Source organism: Ursus arctos, unplaced genomic scaffold (genome assembly GCF_023065955.2).
Source record: "Ursus arctos isolate Adak ecotype North America unplaced genomic scaffold, UrsArc2.0 scaffold_7, whole genome shotgun sequence".
NCBI lineage: Eukaryota > Metazoa > Chordata > Mammalia > Carnivora > Ursidae > Ursus > Ursus arctos.
This window is the reverse complement of record NW_026623089.1, coordinates 25,179,472-25,199,132: the sequence shown is the minus strand read 5'-3', so window position 1 is coordinate 25,199,132 and position 19,661 is coordinate 25,179,472. Positions and strand designations below refer to the sequence as shown.

Sequence of the window (19,661 nt, the reverse complement as noted above, 5' to 3'; positions counted from 1 at the left end):
ACCATACCAATCCCCTTCCTAGTCCTAAAGGCTAGCTTGTTCCCCTTGCAATGGGAACATGCCAGCCCCTCTTTTCATGGAGCAGAGCCCTGCGGCCGTGGTATGCTCCAGGTGAGGGAAAAATCAGTATGGGACAAAAATGTTCTGCCCTAATGCTACTCCACTGCTTCATAATCATAGCACCCCGCCTCCTATACGTTGTCCAGAAGCCCGCAAGAGTAAAAGAACTGTGTAGGGATCCTCTTCCGGGGGCGCTGAAAGCCAGAGTTGGGTCTACTAACTTTATTTTATTTTATTTTTTTAAAGATTTTATTTATTTATTTGATAGAGATAGAGACAGCCAGCGAGAGAGGGAACACAAGCAGGGTGAGTGGGAGAGGAATAAGCAGGCTCTCAGCAGAGGAGCCTGATGTGGGGCTTGACCCCAGGACTCCAGGATCACGCCCCAAGCCAAAGGCAGACGCTTAACAACCGAGCCACCCAGGCGCCCCAAGGGTCTACTAACTTTTTAGCTAGGCCTAAAGCCATTCACTTTCTTCTCATTTGTGGAGTGAGAAGTGATGCAGGAGACCGAAAGCAGGTGTCCTTTCTAGATCTGGCTCTGCTGTCAAACTAGTTACTTGGCCATAGGAGGATTGTGTGTCCACTTTGGTTCACTTTCCCCGTCTGTAAAAGAAGGGTGTTGAACTTGGTATACCCTACGTTCCCTGCCAGGCTGGGGAACAGATTCGTGGAGCTAGAATCTGGAGAGGTCACAGTGCTTTTAAAATGGTTTGAATTCATTGCCCGCGTTTATAAATCAGAAGATTTTACATAAAATGTGAATTTCTGACGTCCCTTGGCCACACAAGCCCTGCATTTCTGCCCGGTTGCCATGGCCAGAGTGTAAAGGCTTCCCCTTCAGCCAGAGTCTGCCCCCTTCGTCTGCTTGCCGCCATCCCTGTCCCGCCCACTTTACTGACCCCTGTAGCTTTTGAGTTTGTGGCCTGTTTTAGGATGAGCACATTTTCAACAAAGCTACAGGTGAGGGCTTTTTCCCCATGATCGTTCAAACGATGGCAGATCTATGGCTTAATCTAGGAATCTGACTTATATATTTAATTCATTACAAGCAGAAGCCAAGAAGGGCACGTGGAGCTCCACAGGGATCCTCGCAGGAGGGAACCAGGGGGCCGGGGCTGCTTATGGTAATTTGACATATAACTCAGAGCCTAATTGTGTCAGGTGAGGTGGTCTGGACAGTTTATTCTCTGTTCCCAGAGTTAACAAGCTTCCGTCACGTAACTTTCTTTGTGAATATTAAATGGACATCCCCTGGACGGCCAGACCTCAAAATGTCAAGTTGCTGGGGAGGAACGGTTTGCACAGCAAGGGCAGAGGGATTCATGGGGCTTCTGGGCTTAGTAGTTAATCTTTTATTAACTGTCCTTATTTTCTTTTTCTTATTAACCTTATTATTTCTTTCGTTTGGATCTAACTAGGGAAATGTTGTGAGGGAGGTATTTTTATTTTGCTTCTAAATAATGGAAGAGGAGCCCATAAAGCTGAGGTAGCCCTTGAAAAAGGGTGATTTCCCGAGATAATGAGGAAGATTCATTGTGGATATAAACCATGCCAAATGCCCCAAGTTGTGTCTTCACTGAAAATAACTTCCTTTTACCTCTTTCGCAATGCTGATTTTTCTAAATTTACACAAGAGAAAACCGAGGCTGAGGATATTTAAATGACTTGCACAATGGGAGTAGAGCCTAAAAAGTGTTGGAACCGACACTAGAAGTAGGTCTAGGATAATACTGTTGTATTCTAGGGTCTGTCCTGGCTCTCCTTTTGGGATTTCCCAAATTAAAAAATATAGCAATGAAAAAGGGACAATGATTACTATAAAAGTAAGAAGAGTGGTTCCATCTGGGCTGGAGGAGAGGGGTGCGATCTAGAAGGGATCTAGAGGGTCTTTCTCAACTAGGGGGTGGTTCCTTTTATTACAAGGTGAACATGATCTTTGCCTGGGACTGTCCCAGTTGAAGCCTAAAACTAGGCTAATTATTAATAGTACCTTTTTCACTCTCGAACAGGTTCTGTTTGGGACGATAAGTTCTGTGGTCAGCGACCTTACATGGATGTTTTATGCGCTTCTATGTATGTTTATTGTATGTCAGCATCTTTTTAGAAGTTTGAAAATGTATCAGAAAGTCTCACCTATGATCAAGAATCATGGCCAGCCAAACTCATGTTTGCTCTAACATTCATAACGACCGCACGAACCCCAGCGGCGGTAGCTGTGATTCAGGTGTGGACTTCCAGAACAGAGGGTGTGGAGTCCCATTTTCTAGGGACTCCTGTGGCACAAGATAGTTTTATCTGTTGTTTTCTTTTTGTCCTACGTGTGGCTGGAGAAATGGTGTATCCTTTAGATCTAATTGCGAAGGTCAGTCAAGATAACAGATGAGAAAGTGCTTTGTAAACCGTGAAGGTTTTTTTCTCCTTGGATGGCAGGAGTTTCCTAAATTCCTACACTGGCAGGGCCCCAGCATCGCTACTGGGGCTGTCAGTTAATCTTCCTGTAACACAGCTCTTCCTCTTAGAACTTTTTATAGCTCTGAGTGCCTACAGAATGAAATCTAAATCTCTAAACCTGGCGTTCAATCCACCACAAACTGGCCCGATCAACCTTCCAGCATTATTCTTGCTGTTCCTCTTCATGGGCTTTAGAACCAAGTTCGACAGCGTGGTGTTCCAAAAATGCTGCTCCCTTGGCCGCCTCACTTCGCACTTTTCTCTCCGTTAGAATGCCTTTTCCCTCTTTCTTCTCTCTCAGTCCCTTTGTCAGGGACTCAACAGTCCTGTCTCCTACCCTCCCCCACCCTCCAGTTCATATGTTGATGCCCTAACCCTTATCTGTGGCTGTGTTTGGAGATGGGGCCTCTAAAGACGTAATCAGAGTTAAATGAAGTCATAAAGATGGGGCCCTGAGCTAATAGGATTCGTGTTCTTATAAGAGATACCAGGGAGCTCATTCTCTCTCTCCACATTCAAACTCAGAGGAAAGGCCATGTGAGGACAAAGAGGCCATCTGAAAGCCAAGAAGAGAAACCAACTCTATGTGACCTTGGTCTGGGACTTCTGGTTTCCAGAACAGTGAGAAGACACATTTCTCTGTTTAAGCCACCTGGTCTGTAATATTTTGTTACGGCAGCCTGCGCACACGAAGATACCTTTCTCGGACTAGCTCTTACGAGGGCATATCTAAAAACCTATCTATTTTTCAAGGACCAACTCAAAGACCATGAAGTCTCAATTCTCGTACTTTATTTGTACTTCTTTTTAAGACATTTCGTGTTCTATCCTGCATATGCCATTATGTAGCAAATGTTTCTTAGCCTTTTTACTGGTAAGATTTTGAGGTAACCTCTGATTTAGTAATATCGCTCCACAATGCAGAGTACAGTGTCCGGAACTTATTAGATATACAATATATACTGAGTGCGTGAGTGAATGAATGAGTAAAAGAGAAACAAATAGATGGGGTAAGAAGTAAAATATAAAAATTTAGTTAAAATTTAAAAAGGAAACAGAGAATTGAGATGTATTAATAAATGGGGAAAATAAATCTTTAGTGATGTTTAAAATAAAACAAATAGGTGTCTCAGAGGAACTAAAAATAAGAGCAGAATTTTTTTCCACTGCGGTCTGGCATATTATTTGTCTATACATGGCGGGGGGGGTCTGACTTTGTGGAGTAGATTTCTTGCTCCAGCTTCAAAGGATGTGGAAAAAAGACCATGAGAATGAGCTCAGCTGGTATGGGAAAATTGGCATTTTATGACCGGAGTCATAATCATAAATTCCATTATCAGACCCATGCCGGTCTGAATCTCACAGGAGGGCTCAGAATTGGACATTCAGGATCTGTTCTTCCCCCTGAACTCCCATTCCTACTTACCAGCCTCCTGTCAGTCTTTCTTATCAACTGCCTCTTCCTCACTCCCCAAATGTGGTTTTAAAATTTAGATCTTTGAACAGATGATATTCACATGGGTCAACATTTAAAAATTATGGAAATGAAAAGTTTCCCCCAAATCATGACCTGGGTTGAGTGTTTTAGCCACAATGATAAAGATAATCAAGCTCAGAACCTTTCTTACACGTTTGTCCAAGACGGAGCTGGAGGCTGGAACCAAGATGGAACTGCACTGAGAAAGACCATCCTAAAAGAAATTTTAGAAAATCCTGCAGGTGCAGGCCTGGCAGTCAGGAGGACAGGGGTCCTGGAGCAGGGCCAACAGTGGACTTCTAGCCCAGAAACACCTTTCTCTGAGTAGTCCAGGTCAAGGGGGCAGGCAGGAGAGGAAGGAAGTGGGTGACTGTGCAGAGCACAGGAGACCTCTTGGGGTTGCCCCATAGAAGGGTCGGGAGGGCCAGGCTCCCCAGGAAAAGGGCAATGGTGGTGTAGGGTGCTGCGTGGCTCCTAAGGCCCCATTGTGGAGGGACCCAGAGCCTTTGGTGGGGGTGGGCAGGGCAGTTGGGGTTTCCCTTGCACCCACCTCAGTGCCTGACTAGAGACTCAGGATTCCCAGCTATGAGCCAAGGAGCTTGGGCTCATATCAAGGGAGGAAGATTTCTCCCAACTTCATCAAAAAGCTGCTTTTTTCTTTCTCTTCCTCCGCCAGTGGCTATATCCAGAAAATATCTGGAAAAGGAGGGAAATAAAGCCTGAAGAAAGCTTCTCCTCTAGAGAAGGTAAATGGCATAGCTGATTTGACGCGATTCCTTTTGGTTTTGGCCCCGCTGTTGTGACAAGTTCTCATCCGAACTAAAAGACTCCTGTGTATTTAAACAAGTGAACAATGTTGCTTCAAGGGGAATAGAGTCCATTCTCGGTAAAGTCTGGGTAACTCCAGTATTTGCCCAGTTCCTGTTTTTCCTCAGAAGACCTAGTGCTTTGGCGCAATGAAAACCTTGCTGAAGCACTAATCTTGAATACTTTTCTAAAACCAGGCGATTTTCTGGGGGCAAGAAAAAGCTTCTCTCTCAAATTAGATCTTTGTGTTGAAGAACAAAATACGTAGAGAGCTATTTGGTGCTTAAATTGCAATCTGTAAGAAAATCCAACTCAAAACGACTTTTAGGTCTAGATGGAGTGATTTCCCAAATCCTGGAATCCACACCCATGGGAGCTGATCCTTTGCAGCTGAGAGCATGGAATAGTCACTCTTCCCCTTCTGTAGCCAGTGAAGGATTCTGGCAAGAGAGGGCTAGGTAGGGAAGGTGTTTGCTGGGAAGTTCTGGCTTTACCTGAATGACTTGTTTAAGGTCAAAGTCAGAACCTACCCAGGATTAGACCCACTTAGCCATCTCAGGACTTTTGTCACCCTTTTTGGAGGTGAAATATTATTGGAATTCAATATTATCAGAATTATCAGAATTCAAAGTTTTATTGTATTTGTTTTCCTCCAGATTTAAAAAGAGATCCCTAGAAGCAAGCGTTGCCCTTGTCCTCTATTCATACAGATGGACAGACTGGGAAGCCCCTAAAAGTCACGAAAAGCCTGCACCAGCAGTCCCTCACTAAACAGGGGTGACATTTTGAGCCGACAAGCCTCCAAACTCAAAGGAAGAGCCTTCTTTCTGAGGAAAATTTACTGGGCTTAGGTGTCTAGATTGTTCTGTGTCTTGTGTTTACATGAAGATTATGACCCCCCCCCCCATCCTGGCACCTCTCAGGATAAGCATCGCTTAGTGATCCCTGTGTGAATTTGAGCTTGATTTGCTTTTTATTTTTATTTTTTTTGGAGGGGGGGAGCAGGGAGACAGGGCGAGAGGGAATCCCAAGCAGGCTCCAGGCCCAGCGCGTGAGCCCGAGTCGAGGTTTGATCTCCCTGAGATCATGACCTGAGCCGAAATCAAGAGTCAGATGCTTAACTGACAGAGCCACCCAGGCGCCCCTGAACTTGGTTAATTTTATATTGTAAGTTGTCCCAGTGGGTCCTTCCTTACACGTTGGCTATGAAGTCTTGAATTTCTAACTTGTTTCTAAACTGCCGAGCGCCACACTTTCTTGACCGTTCTAGCTTTCTCTGCAAAGCACAGGAAATATCTGCACGTTTGGCCAGCTCTCCCCCACCCCCCTTCTCCACACTTACTTTGAAAGTGTACATTCAGCATTTGTGAGCCTTTAATGGTGTTTCCTCTCGGCTCCCTTAAACACACTTGAACTCACACTTCTTAAGAAGTTTAAAGTTTCATTTTCAATCAGCTGACGTAGAAGGACCATATCTATCTTTAACCTTTGTCAGATATCCCTAAAAATCTCAACTTTTTTTGCTTCTAAACTTTGATAACGCTATTTTTATAAATGCATGCCAAGTTTGTGTATTGGGTTTTTTTCATCTGAACTTATTTTTCAAATATAGAGGATTGGGGGTAGGGGATGGATTGCCAGCGACTGAAGGGCTAGAAAATAGAGTCAGGGACATTAGTTGAAAAGAATCAGAATAAAAATTCTTTCATTCCTTTAACAGTCTACAATTTTTCTTTTCAACATCTGTTGTTCTAGGTCCTGGTGATACAGCGGTGAACAAAACAGACAAAACCCTTGTCCTCACGAAGTTCAAGCCCTAGTGGAAGGAGACAGATAATAAACAAAATTAAGGACAATAAAGCAGAGATGGAGTGTAGGGAGTGTTTGTAAGTTTAAAAAAAGGTGGCTTTCGGGGCGCCTGGGTGGCACAGTCAGGTGGAGAGTCCAACTCTTGGTTTCGGCTCAGGTGGTGATCTCAGGGTCTTGAGATCGAGCCCCAAGACAAGCCCCACGTCGGGCTCTGCGGATCTGTGAGGAGTCTGCTTCAGATTCTCTCTCTCTCTCTCCCTCTGCCCCTCCCGCTCGTGCTCTCTCTCTCAAATAAATATATAAATCTTAAAAAAAAAAAAAAAAGGCCTTTGGGCAGTCTTGGAGGGGGACTGATGGGTTGCGCTGACATCTGGGGGAAGAGAGTCCCAGGGACAGGAAACAAATGGCAAGTATACAGCCTCCTCTGGGAACCTCCCTGAAGTGAATGAGCAAGGGCTAGGAGAAACTGGCTGGAGCAGCAGGCCATGGGGTCAGAGAAACAAGGGGCGCAGCACAGCCTTCCAAGCCTTGTGGGATATTGTAGGGACTGTGGCTTTTACCGTGATGAAATGGGAAGTGGGATGAGGATTTCAAACAAAGGAGCAACAGGATTTGACTTAACAAGACCACTCTGGCTGCTGGGCTGAGAAGGGAAAGAGGCAGGTGTGGAAGAGGAAGAAACTGTTAGGAGGCCATTGCTATCACCCCTACCAGAAATTAATCCGAAACGTCTGACTGGTTTACAAAAAGGAAAGAAAATGTGCTTGCAGAATAAAGAAAGAAAGAAAAGAAAGAAAGAAAGAAAGAAAGAAAGAAAGAAAGAAAGAAAGAAAGAAAGAAAGAAAGAAAAAGAAGAAAGAAATTAGCAGTTATGTTTTGGCTGTTTAAGTTGCAACAAAAAGACCAATTTGGCAGTTACTTTACTACAGTGCCTTCTCCAGACACAGTGGTTTGGGGGCCCTGGGGAGCTAGTCTTCAGGACTTTTTTTCTCCTGAATTTTAAGTTTTCTTTTTAATTTTTTATTAGGTAATCTCTATGCCCAACTTGGGGCTTGAACTCACAACCCCAAGATCAAGAGTCACATGCTCTATCAGCTGAGCCAACCAGGCACCCTCAGGATTTTTTTCTCCTGAGCAACCCATGGACCTACCCCTGTTTGGTCAGTGTGATTAAGAAGCCTTGAGTGCTGGGGCGGCTCAGTTGGTTGAGTATCGGAAGCTTGATCTTGGCTCAGGTCGCGATCTCAGAGTTGTGAGACTGAGCCCAGCATGGGACTCTGTGCTCAGTGCAGTCTCCTTGTCCCTCTCCCTCTGCTCCTCCCCCTGCTCTCTCTCTTAAATGAATGAATGAATGAATGAATGAATGAATAAATAAAATCTTTAAAAAAACAACAACAAGAAGAAGAAGCCTTATTAGTCTCTTAGGATGTCTTCCCCCTGCCATTTCCCAAACTTGCCTGGCTTCCTGGTGGAGATACAGATTCCTGGGTCCTTCCCCTTCAGTAAACATGGAATGGGGCCCAGAGATATATACTTCCAGCAAGAATGTGAGGGAAATTGTCTTTTTAAATTATTTTATTTATTTAAATTATTTTATTATTTAGAGAGAGAGAGTGTGAGTGGGGGTGGGGAGGGGATAAGGGAAAGGGAGAGAGAAAATCTCAAGCAGACTCCACGCCCAGCACAGAGCCCAACTTGGGGTTCCATCTCGTGGCCCTGAGATTATGACCTGAGCCAAAATCAAGAGTTGGATGCTTAGCCGACTGATCGACCCAGGTGCCGCTTTTTAAAAATTATTGGGGTAAAATTGGCATGTAACATTATGTAAGTTTCAGATGTACAATGTTAAATTTGATATTTATAGGGTGCACAAAGTAATCACCACCATAAATGTAGTTACCATCAGCACCATACGAGGGAGTGCTTTCACCCATTTTGCCCAACCCTGACCCCTCCTGTCTCTGGTAACCATCAGTCTGTTCTCTGTATGTATGAGTTTGTTTTTGTTTTGCTTGTTCATTTTGTTTTTTAAATTCCACATATAAGTGAAATCATACTGTATCTTTCTTTGTCCTGTGACTTATTTCACTTAGTATAATACCCTCAACATTTATCTAAGTTGTTGCAAACGGCAAGATTGCCTTCTTTTTTTATGACTGAGTACTATTCCATTGTATTTCCATATCTTGGCTATTGTAAATAACACTTTTATGAATATAGGGGTGTGTATATCTTTTCAAATTAATGTTTTTGTATTCTTTGGCTAAATACCCAGAAGATGAATAGTTGGATCATATGGTAATTCTATTTTTGATTTTTTTGAGGAATCTTCATACTGTCTTCCATGGTGTCTGCCCCAAGTTGATTCCCACTAATAGTATCGGAGGGTTCTTTCCTCCACACCCTAACACTTGTTATTTCTGTCTTTTTGGTAATAGCCATTGTAACAGGTGTGAGGTGATATTTCATTGTGGTTTTGATTTGCATTCCTCTGATGATTAGTGATGTCAAACATCTTTTCACGTGCCTGTTGGCCATCTGTATGTCTTCTTTGGAAAAAATGTCTATTAAATCATCTGCCCATTTTTTAATTGGGTTGTTTGTTTTTTGGTTGTTGAGTTGTGTGAGTTCTTTTTGTGTTTTGGATACTAAAGCCTTATCAGATATGTGATCTGCAAATATCTTCTTTCATCGAGTAGGTCCTTTTTGTTTTGTTGGTTTCCTTCACTGTGCCAAAGCTTTTTAGTTTGTTGCAGTCCCATTTGTTTATTTTTGCTTTTGTTTACCTTGCCTTTGGAGTCAGATCCAAAACTTAAAAAAAAAATCACAAAACCAACGTCAAAGACCTTGCCATCTTTTCTTCTCAGAATTCCATGGTTTCAGATCTTACATTCGTCTTTAACCCATTTTGAGTTAATTTTTATGTATGGTGTAAGATAGTGGTTTAGTTTCATTCATTTGTATGTAGCTGTCTTGTTTTCCCAACACCATTCATTGAAGATACTGTCCTTTCCCCATTGTATACTCATGGCTCCTTTGTCCTGAAATCAACTAAGCATGTATGTGTGGGTTTATTTCTGGGCTCTCTATTCCATCCCATTGACCTACGTGCCTTTTTCATGCCAATACCATATTGTTTTGATTACTATAGCTTTGTGGTATAGGGGGGAGGATTCCTGACTTGTAAGGTGGGGAAACTGCTTCACTATAACCTCCCCACCTCTGGAACAGCTTTTGGGGTTTGCAGACCTGAAAAGCATTGCAGGGTGCCCACGTAGCCAGCAGGTGGCGCCACGTGACCACAAGCTGCGGAGTGAGCGCCTCCCATAGGGAGAAGTGAGGCTCCAGAAGCAGCCGGTCGCTAGGTGCAGAGGCCACCGAGCCGCCGCTTATCCCCGGTAGAGCGGCGGGGACAAGTAGAGGTGGATGGCGCAGCCGGTATCCCGGCTTTTCAGGCAAATGTGCATCTTAAGACCTCCCTAGTCGGCTTTTTGGACTCCTGGGTCAGCCCTCTCCGTACGAACACTGAGCACCGCGGGAGCTGGCAATGCGGTGCAGCGAAAACGGACCGCCTAGCGCCCCAGGACATTAGTCCAACACTGCCTACCCAGGTGCGGGAATCTACTACCGAGGCCCCTCAGGAGCGCCAGACCCACAGACGGCCCCTTTTCATTGGTAACTGGACTGGAGGCCCCGCCCCCTTTCGTACAGCTCTCATCTGTGACTGGCTCTCGGGCCCCAGCTAGCCACACCTCCTCCCCTCGCACATACACAAGAGTCACGCGCCTTTCAGTTGGAAACTTGGCGTGCTGAGGGGGACGGTGGCCTTCATCGCCCCACCCACCTACTTTTCTATTGGTCAGCCGCTCCGCTCATGACCACGCCCCCATTCCAGCCCCCTGGCTGGGAGGGCGGGCACCCGCGCGTGATTGGCTGGTCCGCCTGCCTCTCGCAGGAGCGGCTGGCGCTTCTCCCTCCCTCTAAACCCTCCCGCGAATCTCCAGGTTCCTCAGCTAGCCGAGGCCGAGTCAGTGTCAGTCAGGGAGCCGGACTGCCGAACAGTGTGTGCGGACGCTCCGCTGCAGTCTTGCCCAGGGGCCCGTGCCTGCGCTCGCGCCGCCGGGTGGGAAGGATGAAGCCGCAGCTGGAGCAGCCACCCTATGATTGGCTGTGGCGCTTGTGAACCCGAAGTAAAGATGGCGGGCGGGCAGGCAGCCGCCGCACTGCCCACTTGGAAGATGGCGGCGCGCCGCAGCCTCAGCGCCCGCGGCCGGGGGGTCCTGCAGGCAGCGGCGGGGCGGCTGCTGCCGCTGCTACTGCTGAGCTGCTGCTGCGGCGCGGGCGGCTGCGCAGCAGCGGGCGAGAACGAGGAGACGGTGATCATCGGGTTGCGGCTGGAGGACACGAACGACGTGTCGTTCATGGAAGGGGGGGCGCTGCGGGTGAGCGAGCGGACCCGGGTCAAGCTGCGGGTGTATGGGCAGAACATCAACAACGAGACGTGGTCCCGCATCGCCTTCACGGAGCATGAGCGGCGGCGCCACAGCCCGGGAGAGCGCGGGCTGGGGGGCCCCGCGCCGCCAGAGCCGGACAGCGGCCCCCAGCGCTGCGGCATCCGCACCTCAGATATCATCATCTTGCCCCACATCATTCTCAACCGCCGTACATCGGGCATCATTGAGATCGAGATCAAACCGCTGCGCAAGATGGAGAAGAGCAAGTCCTATTACCTGTGCACATCGCTCTCCACGCCAGCCCTGGGTGCCGGCGGCCCGGGGTCCGCGGGTGGCGCCGTCGGGGGCAAGGGCGGCTCCGGGGTGGCCGGGCTCCCTCCGCCCCCGTGGGCCGAGACCACCTGGATTTATCACGACGGCGAGGACACCAAGATGATTGTGGGCGAGGAGAAGAAGTTCCTGCTGCCCTTCTGGCTGCAGGTGATCTTCATTTCTCTGCTCCTGTGCCTGTCGGGCATGTTCAGCGGCCTCAACCTGGGGCTGATGGCCCTGGACCCGATGGAGCTGCGCATCGTGCAGAACTGCGGCACGGAGAAGGAGAAGAATTATGCCAAGCGCATCGAGCCCGTGCGCAGGCAGGGCAACTACCTGCTGTGCTCGCTGCTGCTGGGCAACGTGCTGGTCAACACCACGCTCACCATCCTGCTCGACGACATCGCCGGCTCAGGCCTCGTGGCGGTGGTGGTCTCCACCATCGGCATCGTCATCTTTGGGGAAATCGTGCCCCAGGCCATCTGCTCCCGGCACGGCCTGGCTGTAGGGGCCAACACCATCTTCCTCACCAAGTTTTTCATGATGATGACCTTCCCCGCTTCTTACCCGGTTAGCAAGCTGCTGGACTGCGTCCTGGGCCAGGAGATAGGCACTGTCTATAACCGGGAAAAACTGCTGGAGATGCTCCGGGTCACCGACCCTTACAACGACCTCGTTAAGGAGGAGCTGAACATCATCCAAGGGGCGCTGGAGCTCCGCACCAAGACAGTGGAGGACGTGATGACTCCGCTCCGGGACTGCTTCATGATCACCGGCGAAGCCATTCTGGACTTCAACACCATGTCGGAGATCATGGAGAGCGGCTACACCCGTATTCCAGTATTTGAGGGGGAGCGCTCCAACATCGTGGACCTCCTCTTTGTCAAAGACTTGGCCTTCGTGGATCCAGATGACTGTACTCCCCTGAAAACGATCACTAAATTTTATAACCACCCCTTGCACTTTGTTTTCAATGACACCAAGTTGGACGCTATGCTGGAAGAATTTAAGAAAGGTGGGAAATTTTGGTATCTTTCATTGGCTTGCTCTTTCTCTCTCCATCCTCCTCCCTACTTGAGCCCTCTACCCTCAGACCAACCCCCCAAGGCGAGTTGACCGGAATTTCTCCTCTCTCTTAATTGCAAAGTTGAAAGGGTGGCGTGGATTTGGGGATGGATTGAACTAGTAAGCGCTTCTAGGTTTTTTTTTTTTTTTTTTTTTTTTTTTTTTTAAACACAAGGCTAACGTCACTGGCTTTTTCGCATTTCAAAAAGCAGGCGTTCTATTTTCCGTGCGTGATACTGCCAGCCCCCTGGTCGTGAGGGGTCTGCTGCATTCACTGTCCCAGTTCTGAGTGGGTGGGTGCAAATAGGGGCCAGCTAGTGCCATGCTGTGACATCTGACTGAGATGTACTCATCTCCGGCGTTTGGAAAACATTTAAATAGTTTTTCTAAACCCAGTACAATCCTTTTCCTCCTTAAACATTCACTGACATTTCAGAGATTGGAAGTGCATTTTCAGTAGCTCTGTTCCTGGTTGTCAGGCCACCTGTGGGGCAGATTGAGGTCTGCCTTTGAGGACAGGGGATGGGTTAAGCCAAATATCACCAAAAGGATTCACTCATTCGGATGTGACTTGCCTAAGCTAGAAAAGGGTTTACTGTTGTTGTTGTTGTTTTTTTTTTTTAAAGCAAAGTTAGTTATTAATGTATGACTTGGAAAGACTAGAGGTGAGTTCACCTTTTATGAGGCTATCTTGTCTAGCTTTCTTCACTATTTGTTTTTATTTACTTGACAAATAAAATTTCCCAAACCAAGTGTGGTTTTGGCAGAAATCTTAGATGTTTAACAATGGGATGACGCCCTCTATTGTGGTTTATTTATTTCTTGAGTTTTTCTGGTTTATAAGTGTTCTTTTTGACCTTGATCACGTGGTATATTAAGTTGAAGTGTGTCTTCAAGTCAGAGCTCACTGTTCTGGGGAGTTTGAACAGGGAAGAGACGGGCAGAGTCTGATGTGCTCACCTTTCTTGCATGGTGGTATTTTTTGTTTGTTTTACCATGTAACAAACAGGCAAATAGCTACTCATGCTATTATTACTGGAATTCTGTCTTTAAAAAAGTTGCCAGTTAATAGTGTTGCCATTTGAAAGCCAGGGGCCGCTGAGCTGTTTCATTGCTATGGTGCTAGCGCAGGTATGTGTATGTAACCTTTAATGACTTGGTAGTTCTCAAAACTAAGTTTTCCTTCGTCAAATAGAATTTTGAGCACTCAAGAGTGGTGTCTCCACTGAAAAAGGCTGTGTGTAAGTGGTGACAGCTCCCCGGACGTGGTGATCGGAACATCCCCATAGAGCGTGTGGTTGCCCTAATTCCATTCTCCTGGCTGAATGGTGTCCTCTCTGGAACAGGATCACATTGCAGTAATTTTCAGATAAAGGAATAGAGCAGAATGTGCTTCAGAGATTGGTAATTTGCATTTAAAAGCGGAAGGAGATTCTTCTGGATTCTTAAACAGTAAAAAGAAAATGTCCATTATCTCTGGGTGACGGAGCTTCGTTTGGGGGTGTCATTATCCTTGCACTGCTAAGCTGTTAATTAGAGCATCTGACCAATCTCTTCTTTCATTTTGCAGTAATATCTCTAGTACAGAAAGATACCTCGCAGTGCTTGAAAATGCCTCTGAAATATTTTCTTTCTGTTGCTAGGTTTTGCAACATTGAGACAGATAATTTAATCCATGATTTTTTTATTCAGAATTTTCGCCTATCTCCTGATGGATTGAAACACTAGTGCGTCCTCCCTGCTGAATGAAGCCTTTTCTTCACTTCCGTATCTTTTTTTCTTGGAGACTTTAGCTCTTCACCTTACAGCTCATCAATCTTGCCCCTACCTCAAAATTTCAAAATTGGCATCATTTTGAAACTTGTCTTTGGTTGTCCTTGAACAATGTTCCTATGTATTTTCTGTGGTTTATTTTCGGGAGGAACTTTTTCTCCCCAGCGTTACCTCTCACATTACCTTTAGATAACTGAGTCCCTAATATTTTCCCATGAATTTTTGAAAAATAATAATGCACAGGACTTTATTTTTGGAGATAGTGCAAGTTAAAGGTACACTCAAGTTAGTGGCATGGATGGAAGAGCAGGCAAAAATGGTTGCAAATGGGAAGTTTCAGCCATCATCTTAAAAGGATAGAGTGGGTGTTTGTTACTTAAACTGTAAGAACCATTGATTTTTCACCTTCCCTTTCTTGATCTTGTTTTTGATGAGTTTGGCCACTTTAACCTTACTAACAGCTGTGTTAGTTCTTTCTTCCCTGTGAGTTAAACTATTTCACCAGATATTGTTTTCTTTATTTTCTAATTCAATTTGAAGTACTGTGAACAGTCAACCTTTATTGTTTTTTCTCTATTGAAGAATGGTGTGTGGGATGGTACGAAGACTTTTTCTTCCTCTCTTTCCTTCCTTCTCCTAATCATAACTCCCTTTGTTAGATCATTAATCCAGATCTCATTGAAGATCGCCCTTCCCAACTAAGAGTGTCTGCCTTGAAGTCTTTTCTGTACAGAGCTGAACATCATCAGCGTGAGTCACGCTTTCCTACCGAGGGGAAAGGTTCGCAATGGGAAAAGAAATGAAAAGCTACCTTTATATAAGTATATGTGAATGTCTTTTTCCCACGGATTAGAACTTTTTGCCTGGCTACTTGGAAACTCAGCTTTCCTTGAGGTTAGAAGACAGTCACTGTACTCATTTTACAGTTAGCTTATTACCGATTGTGCCAGGCATGGGGCTGAATGCTGTGCACGAATCACCTTGTTTACATCTCATCATGGCCAAGCAAAGCATTTTCTGCACTTTCAACTGAGGGAATTGAGGCTCAGGTTACATGATCTGTTCAAGGTCATACAGTAATTTGTTGATTTGGGGTTTTAACTCCGGTCCACGTGACAGCCAAACGGGGCTCTTAACTGCTCTGGGCTTAACCATGGCGCTGGTCCCCTTGATTCTGATCGTACCCTTCTGGTTTGAGTGAGTGTGAAGTCTGGTCTTTTGTCAAGACGTTGCTTCAGAGCTTGTTGGGCAGCAGTCACAGAAATGTCTTTAAACATATAGATGGCTTTACACCCAGTGCTTCTGTGATGTTGTACCTAACAGTTGGTTTCCCCACTTTTGCCATGAGAACAAATCAGTTTTTGGGCCTGGGTGATCCTAAATCTAAAGAATTCTATTTCCATGCCACGCATCAAGTTTCATTTTGAAAATGTTTTATACTAACATTATAATGTACTAGTGTGCTGATTTAATGAAATACTTTACAGCTGGTTTTCTAATAGCTAAAACACGGGGTAATGGTTCACTCTTGTTTTTTATCTGTCCTGTTGCAAGGATGACTCAAATTCAGTTTTGTGTTTTAATCTCGATTTTATTTGCATTTTTGTTGCCCCCTGTATAGTGATTGCTAATGAACGCCCTTTACAGCTCTGCCCCTCTGTGCTCCATGCAATCGTTCTCTTTTTCTTTTGTTACTTTTGTAGTTACTTACAAATCTAAATAAGAGAATAAAAGTAAACCCCAGTAGGAGACTCTGAGGCTTCTAGAAGAACTGTCTTGAAGCAAAATTGTGGAGAGGTAGGAAAGCCAAATTGAAGGTTGCTACGTTTGTATGCAGAAAGGACACCAGAGGTTCTCCTTGGACCTGACAAAACCTTCGTTATAAAACATCGTGGACTCTTGGCCACCCAGTTGACTCTACTGGGGTTGAATTTGAAGAATTAGTAACCAGTTATCGTTGTTCTGTTTTGTTTTTTTCTTTTCGCTTTGTAACAATGGCATTCCAGCTTGCAGCGTGTGCAGTTCTGTAGTGGCTAGGGACTTAGCCAGGCTCTTTTCTAGCTTTTCCTTAACTAGGAACAGGTAGGATCACCAGATCATGTTCCTTGAGGGAAGAGAGCAACGTGTAGTTTTCACTTAAAACATTAGGCGTACAATTCTCTCTTCCTATAACACAAGTCTTTCCATATCCATGTGCTGTGAGTTTAATGTCGAAAACTTCTTTCCTCACCAAATAAAGTGTTCCACTTGCCTAGAATCTAGAAGGATGTTTTTTTTGGTGTTTAAAGGCATGGATGATGGTGGGGATGGATGGGTGGATATATTTGCTTCTGTGATCAGTATGTTTAGTAACTTTGTACAGTAACAGTGTTACACTGGTGTAATTTTGTATGTTTTTAGATCATCGCTATGAAATACCCACCTGGTGTAGAATCAGGGGTGGAAGGCAGGCAGCTTGAGGATCATCTCCAGTGTTTGCAGAACTTACCAGATGATAAGAACTACTTGGGTCACTTACGAAGAATAAGGTCCTAGGCTTCACGCAGAGGTGTCCTGAAGCAGAATCTAGGGAAGGAGCCTTGGGACACATATTGTTAACAGTTACTCTACAGTTAGGTGAGTTTAGAAAACGTTGGTCAATAAGGAAAGTAAACCCTGAGAAGGAGAGAAAGTTAAGTGACTAACCCACCTAGTCAGTAACATCCGAGTCCCTTTTTCCAGACTGGAGTTCTTTCCACTCCATCAAGCAGGCCTCCTGGTCCCAAATTGGAGGTAATTCTGGTCAGAGTTAAAGGTATCTTTGTCATTGGAAAAGCAAATATTCAGGTTTGCCATTGGTTTTGGCCCTGTGATTTTCATGTCGGTATTTTTGACATCCCAGAGTCAAGCCGTTGTTGACGGGCACTTTGTTACACAGAAAATAAGTCTGAACATGGGAGCTCATTTTATTTTGGCTTATTGCTTTGATTGAGTTTTTTACTCCACTGAGGTCAGACTACGAGGGTATTTTTAGGAAACGGGTCCTGAGATTGCCTGAAGTCTTAGTAGTTAAGTATGTGTCTTTTGAGTTAACTTGTTTTGGATATCCATGAATGATGTGTTTTCCCTTTGATTGTGTCTTCTATGAGAGTAATGAACATTGGATTTGAGACTTAGGGTGAAACTTCTTTGGCTTTTTAAATTTTTGTTCACAGTACAGGTCGGTAAATTTTCCATTGAAATATTCATCAAAGCATTTGAAGTATGTGCCCCATTCATGCATCTGTCTGTCCTATGTGTTCCCCCCCTTTTTAAAAAAATAATATAAGTTAAATTCTTACCGAGAATCATGCCTGATTTGGGAGGTTGTTTGTGATAATAGGACCATGGAAGCTTGAGCATAGCTTTTTAGGTCAGGAGACACCATAGTTGAATACTGGCTCTGACTTGGTATGGTTTGGATGAAACAGGGAAGGACCTTGTTCTGCTTTTCTCTTGGTTTTTGTGGGGATTACACACTACCAGCCTCTCCCCACAAAGGGCCCAGAATTATTTAAATTTTGAAACATTCCAAACTCTGGGAGGGACCAGTTAATTTTAATTACTAGCAAATCTAAACACAATTTAAAATATCATTGACCAGGAAAACCCACAAAATAGACTGAGCCAACATAATATTTATAGTTTTATTTGTTCTTGAAATACTAAGGCTTTAAAAAACAAATCTCTGGACTCCAATTAGATATTAACTTTGGTTCTGTATAAAACAGTATATTTCTTTCTAAGGGGCCCTATCTTCTAAACACATATATTTAACTGGTAGTAAACTTCAATTCCAGTAAGCTTTGCTGGGAATATAAAGAACGTTTATTAAACTAAATACATGGAAATGGACGACTGGGGTTGCATACAGCTTCTTTTAGTATTCTCTTTTCACCTGCTTTTTCTCAGGACACAAATCAGAAAGCCCCAATCCTACCAACGTTGAAAAAGAGAGACACACTAAGTGCGCCTGGCTGGCTCAGTGTGTGGCTAGAGTGTGTGGCTGTTGATCTTGGGGTTGTGAGTTCTAGCCCACCTCAGGTGTAGAGATTACTTTAAAAAAAAATTTTGTTGTTGTTGTTGTTTAGGTGGTTTTATTAAATCACGGGGACAGGACCTGTGGGGGGAAGAAAGGGCTATCTAATCTTTTTTTTTTTTTTTTTTGAGATTTATTTATTTTTAGAGAGAGAAAGAGAGCGAGGGGGAGGGGCAGAAGGCAAGGGAGAGAGAATCCCAAGTAGACTCCACGCTGAGTGCAGAGCCCGACTCGGGGCTGGATCCCACCACCCCCAAGACCACGACCTGAGCTGAAACCAAAAGTCAGAGGCTCAACCTACTGTACTTACCCAGGTGCCCCACCCCTCCACCCCCCAAAAAATAAAATCTTAAAAAAAGAAAAAGAGACACTAAGAAGCATTCTTTCTTTCAACATCACAGACACTGGCCACTCCGGAATGTTTACACGGGGAATGTAGGGGTAGCACCCTGGCCGGGGTTGCTAGGGAACCTGTAACAATCACCCGCGGTACGTGATCTGCATGAGGTCGGCTTAGTGGCTGATGGAGATGATGGGGGTGCCGACTACTCCCCCTCATTTTACCTTAGTGCTGCCGCTGACTGTAAGTACTGCTGTAATGATTGGGAGTGCTTATTTCTTCAGACTTCACCACCCCCTTGCTGTCAGACCGAGGCGGGAATATTTATTTGAATTTACATCCTGTGGAGAGGATACCACTTGCTAATGCAAAGGTTAAGAACAGTGTCCCCTTCCTAGATCTACTTTGGACAAGTAACTTACTCTCATTAAGTCTGTTTTTTTCCATGGTAAAATGGGATGTTTTCTGACTCCTAGGGTACTTAGTAAGAATTAACGTGGTAATGAATGTAAAAATGCTTCTAATAGTACCTGGCATTTAGTGCTCAGTGAACCATTATTTTCGTCATGATTATGCTGTAGGCTCCTCATCTTCTTGGTCTTTCTCTGGACTAGGTGTTGCTAGTCAAGAGACACCTTGAGCCGTGTCAGCTCATAGTTTACGGATGGCAGAAGCTTGAAAGTGGATGTTTTTTCTTTTATGGTGATTGAATTCCAGCCTCTGTTACTTTTCTCACAGTTGCTGTTAACTTGACAAGATAGCCACATGTATACATACTTTGAAGGAAAACAGAATTACACGTTCTACCCTTCTTAGAGTAAGAACACTGAATTAGAAAATCATTCTGGCTGGTATCAAAAAGACAAGAAATAACAAAAGTTGGTGAGGATGTGCAGAGAAGTGAACCCATGTGCACTGTTGGTGGGATGGTAAATTGGGTGGCCACTGTGGAAAGGAGTATGAAGCTTCTTCAAAAAATTTAAAATAGAAATGCCATATGATCCACTAATTCCACTAGTGGGTATTTACCCAAAGAAAATGAAAACACAAATT

General features: G+C 44.8%; 2 protein-coding genes across 5 annotated transcripts in view; both read left to right on the top strand.

The window, feature by feature from the left end:
* AS3MT (arsenite methyltransferase) overlaps window positions 1–9,198 on the top strand; it is a 33,119-nt gene extending 23,921 nt beyond the window's left edge. The window contains exons 11-12 of one of the 3 annotated variants that reach the window (XM_026494016.4): window positions 4,668–4,737; window positions 6,554–9,198. In XM_026494016.4, the coding sequence (XP_026349801.2) occupies window positions 4,668–4,737; window positions 6,554–6,618 (135 nt within the window). In that variant the 3' untranslated portion in view covers window positions 6,619–9,198. Of the gene's footprint in view, window positions 1–4,667; window positions 4,738–5,454 lie in introns of all 3 variants that reach the window. The other 2 variants (XM_044382082.3, XM_026494019.4) reach the window with 2 other exon arrangements.
* A 1,241-nt stretch (window positions 9,199–10,439) lies between these two features.
* The window catches only part of CNNM2 (cyclin and CBS domain divalent metal cation transport mediator 2), a 147,423-nt gene continuing 138,201 nt past the window's right edge, over window positions 10,440–19,661 (top strand). For both annotated transcript variants that reach the window (XM_026494021.4, XM_026494020.4), the window contains exon 1: window positions 10,440–12,388. In XM_026494021.4, coding sequence (XP_026349806.1) covers window positions 10,768–12,388 — 1,621 coding nt within the window. In that variant the 5' untranslated portion in view covers window positions 10,440–10,767. The remainder of the gene's footprint in view (window positions 12,389–19,661) is intronic.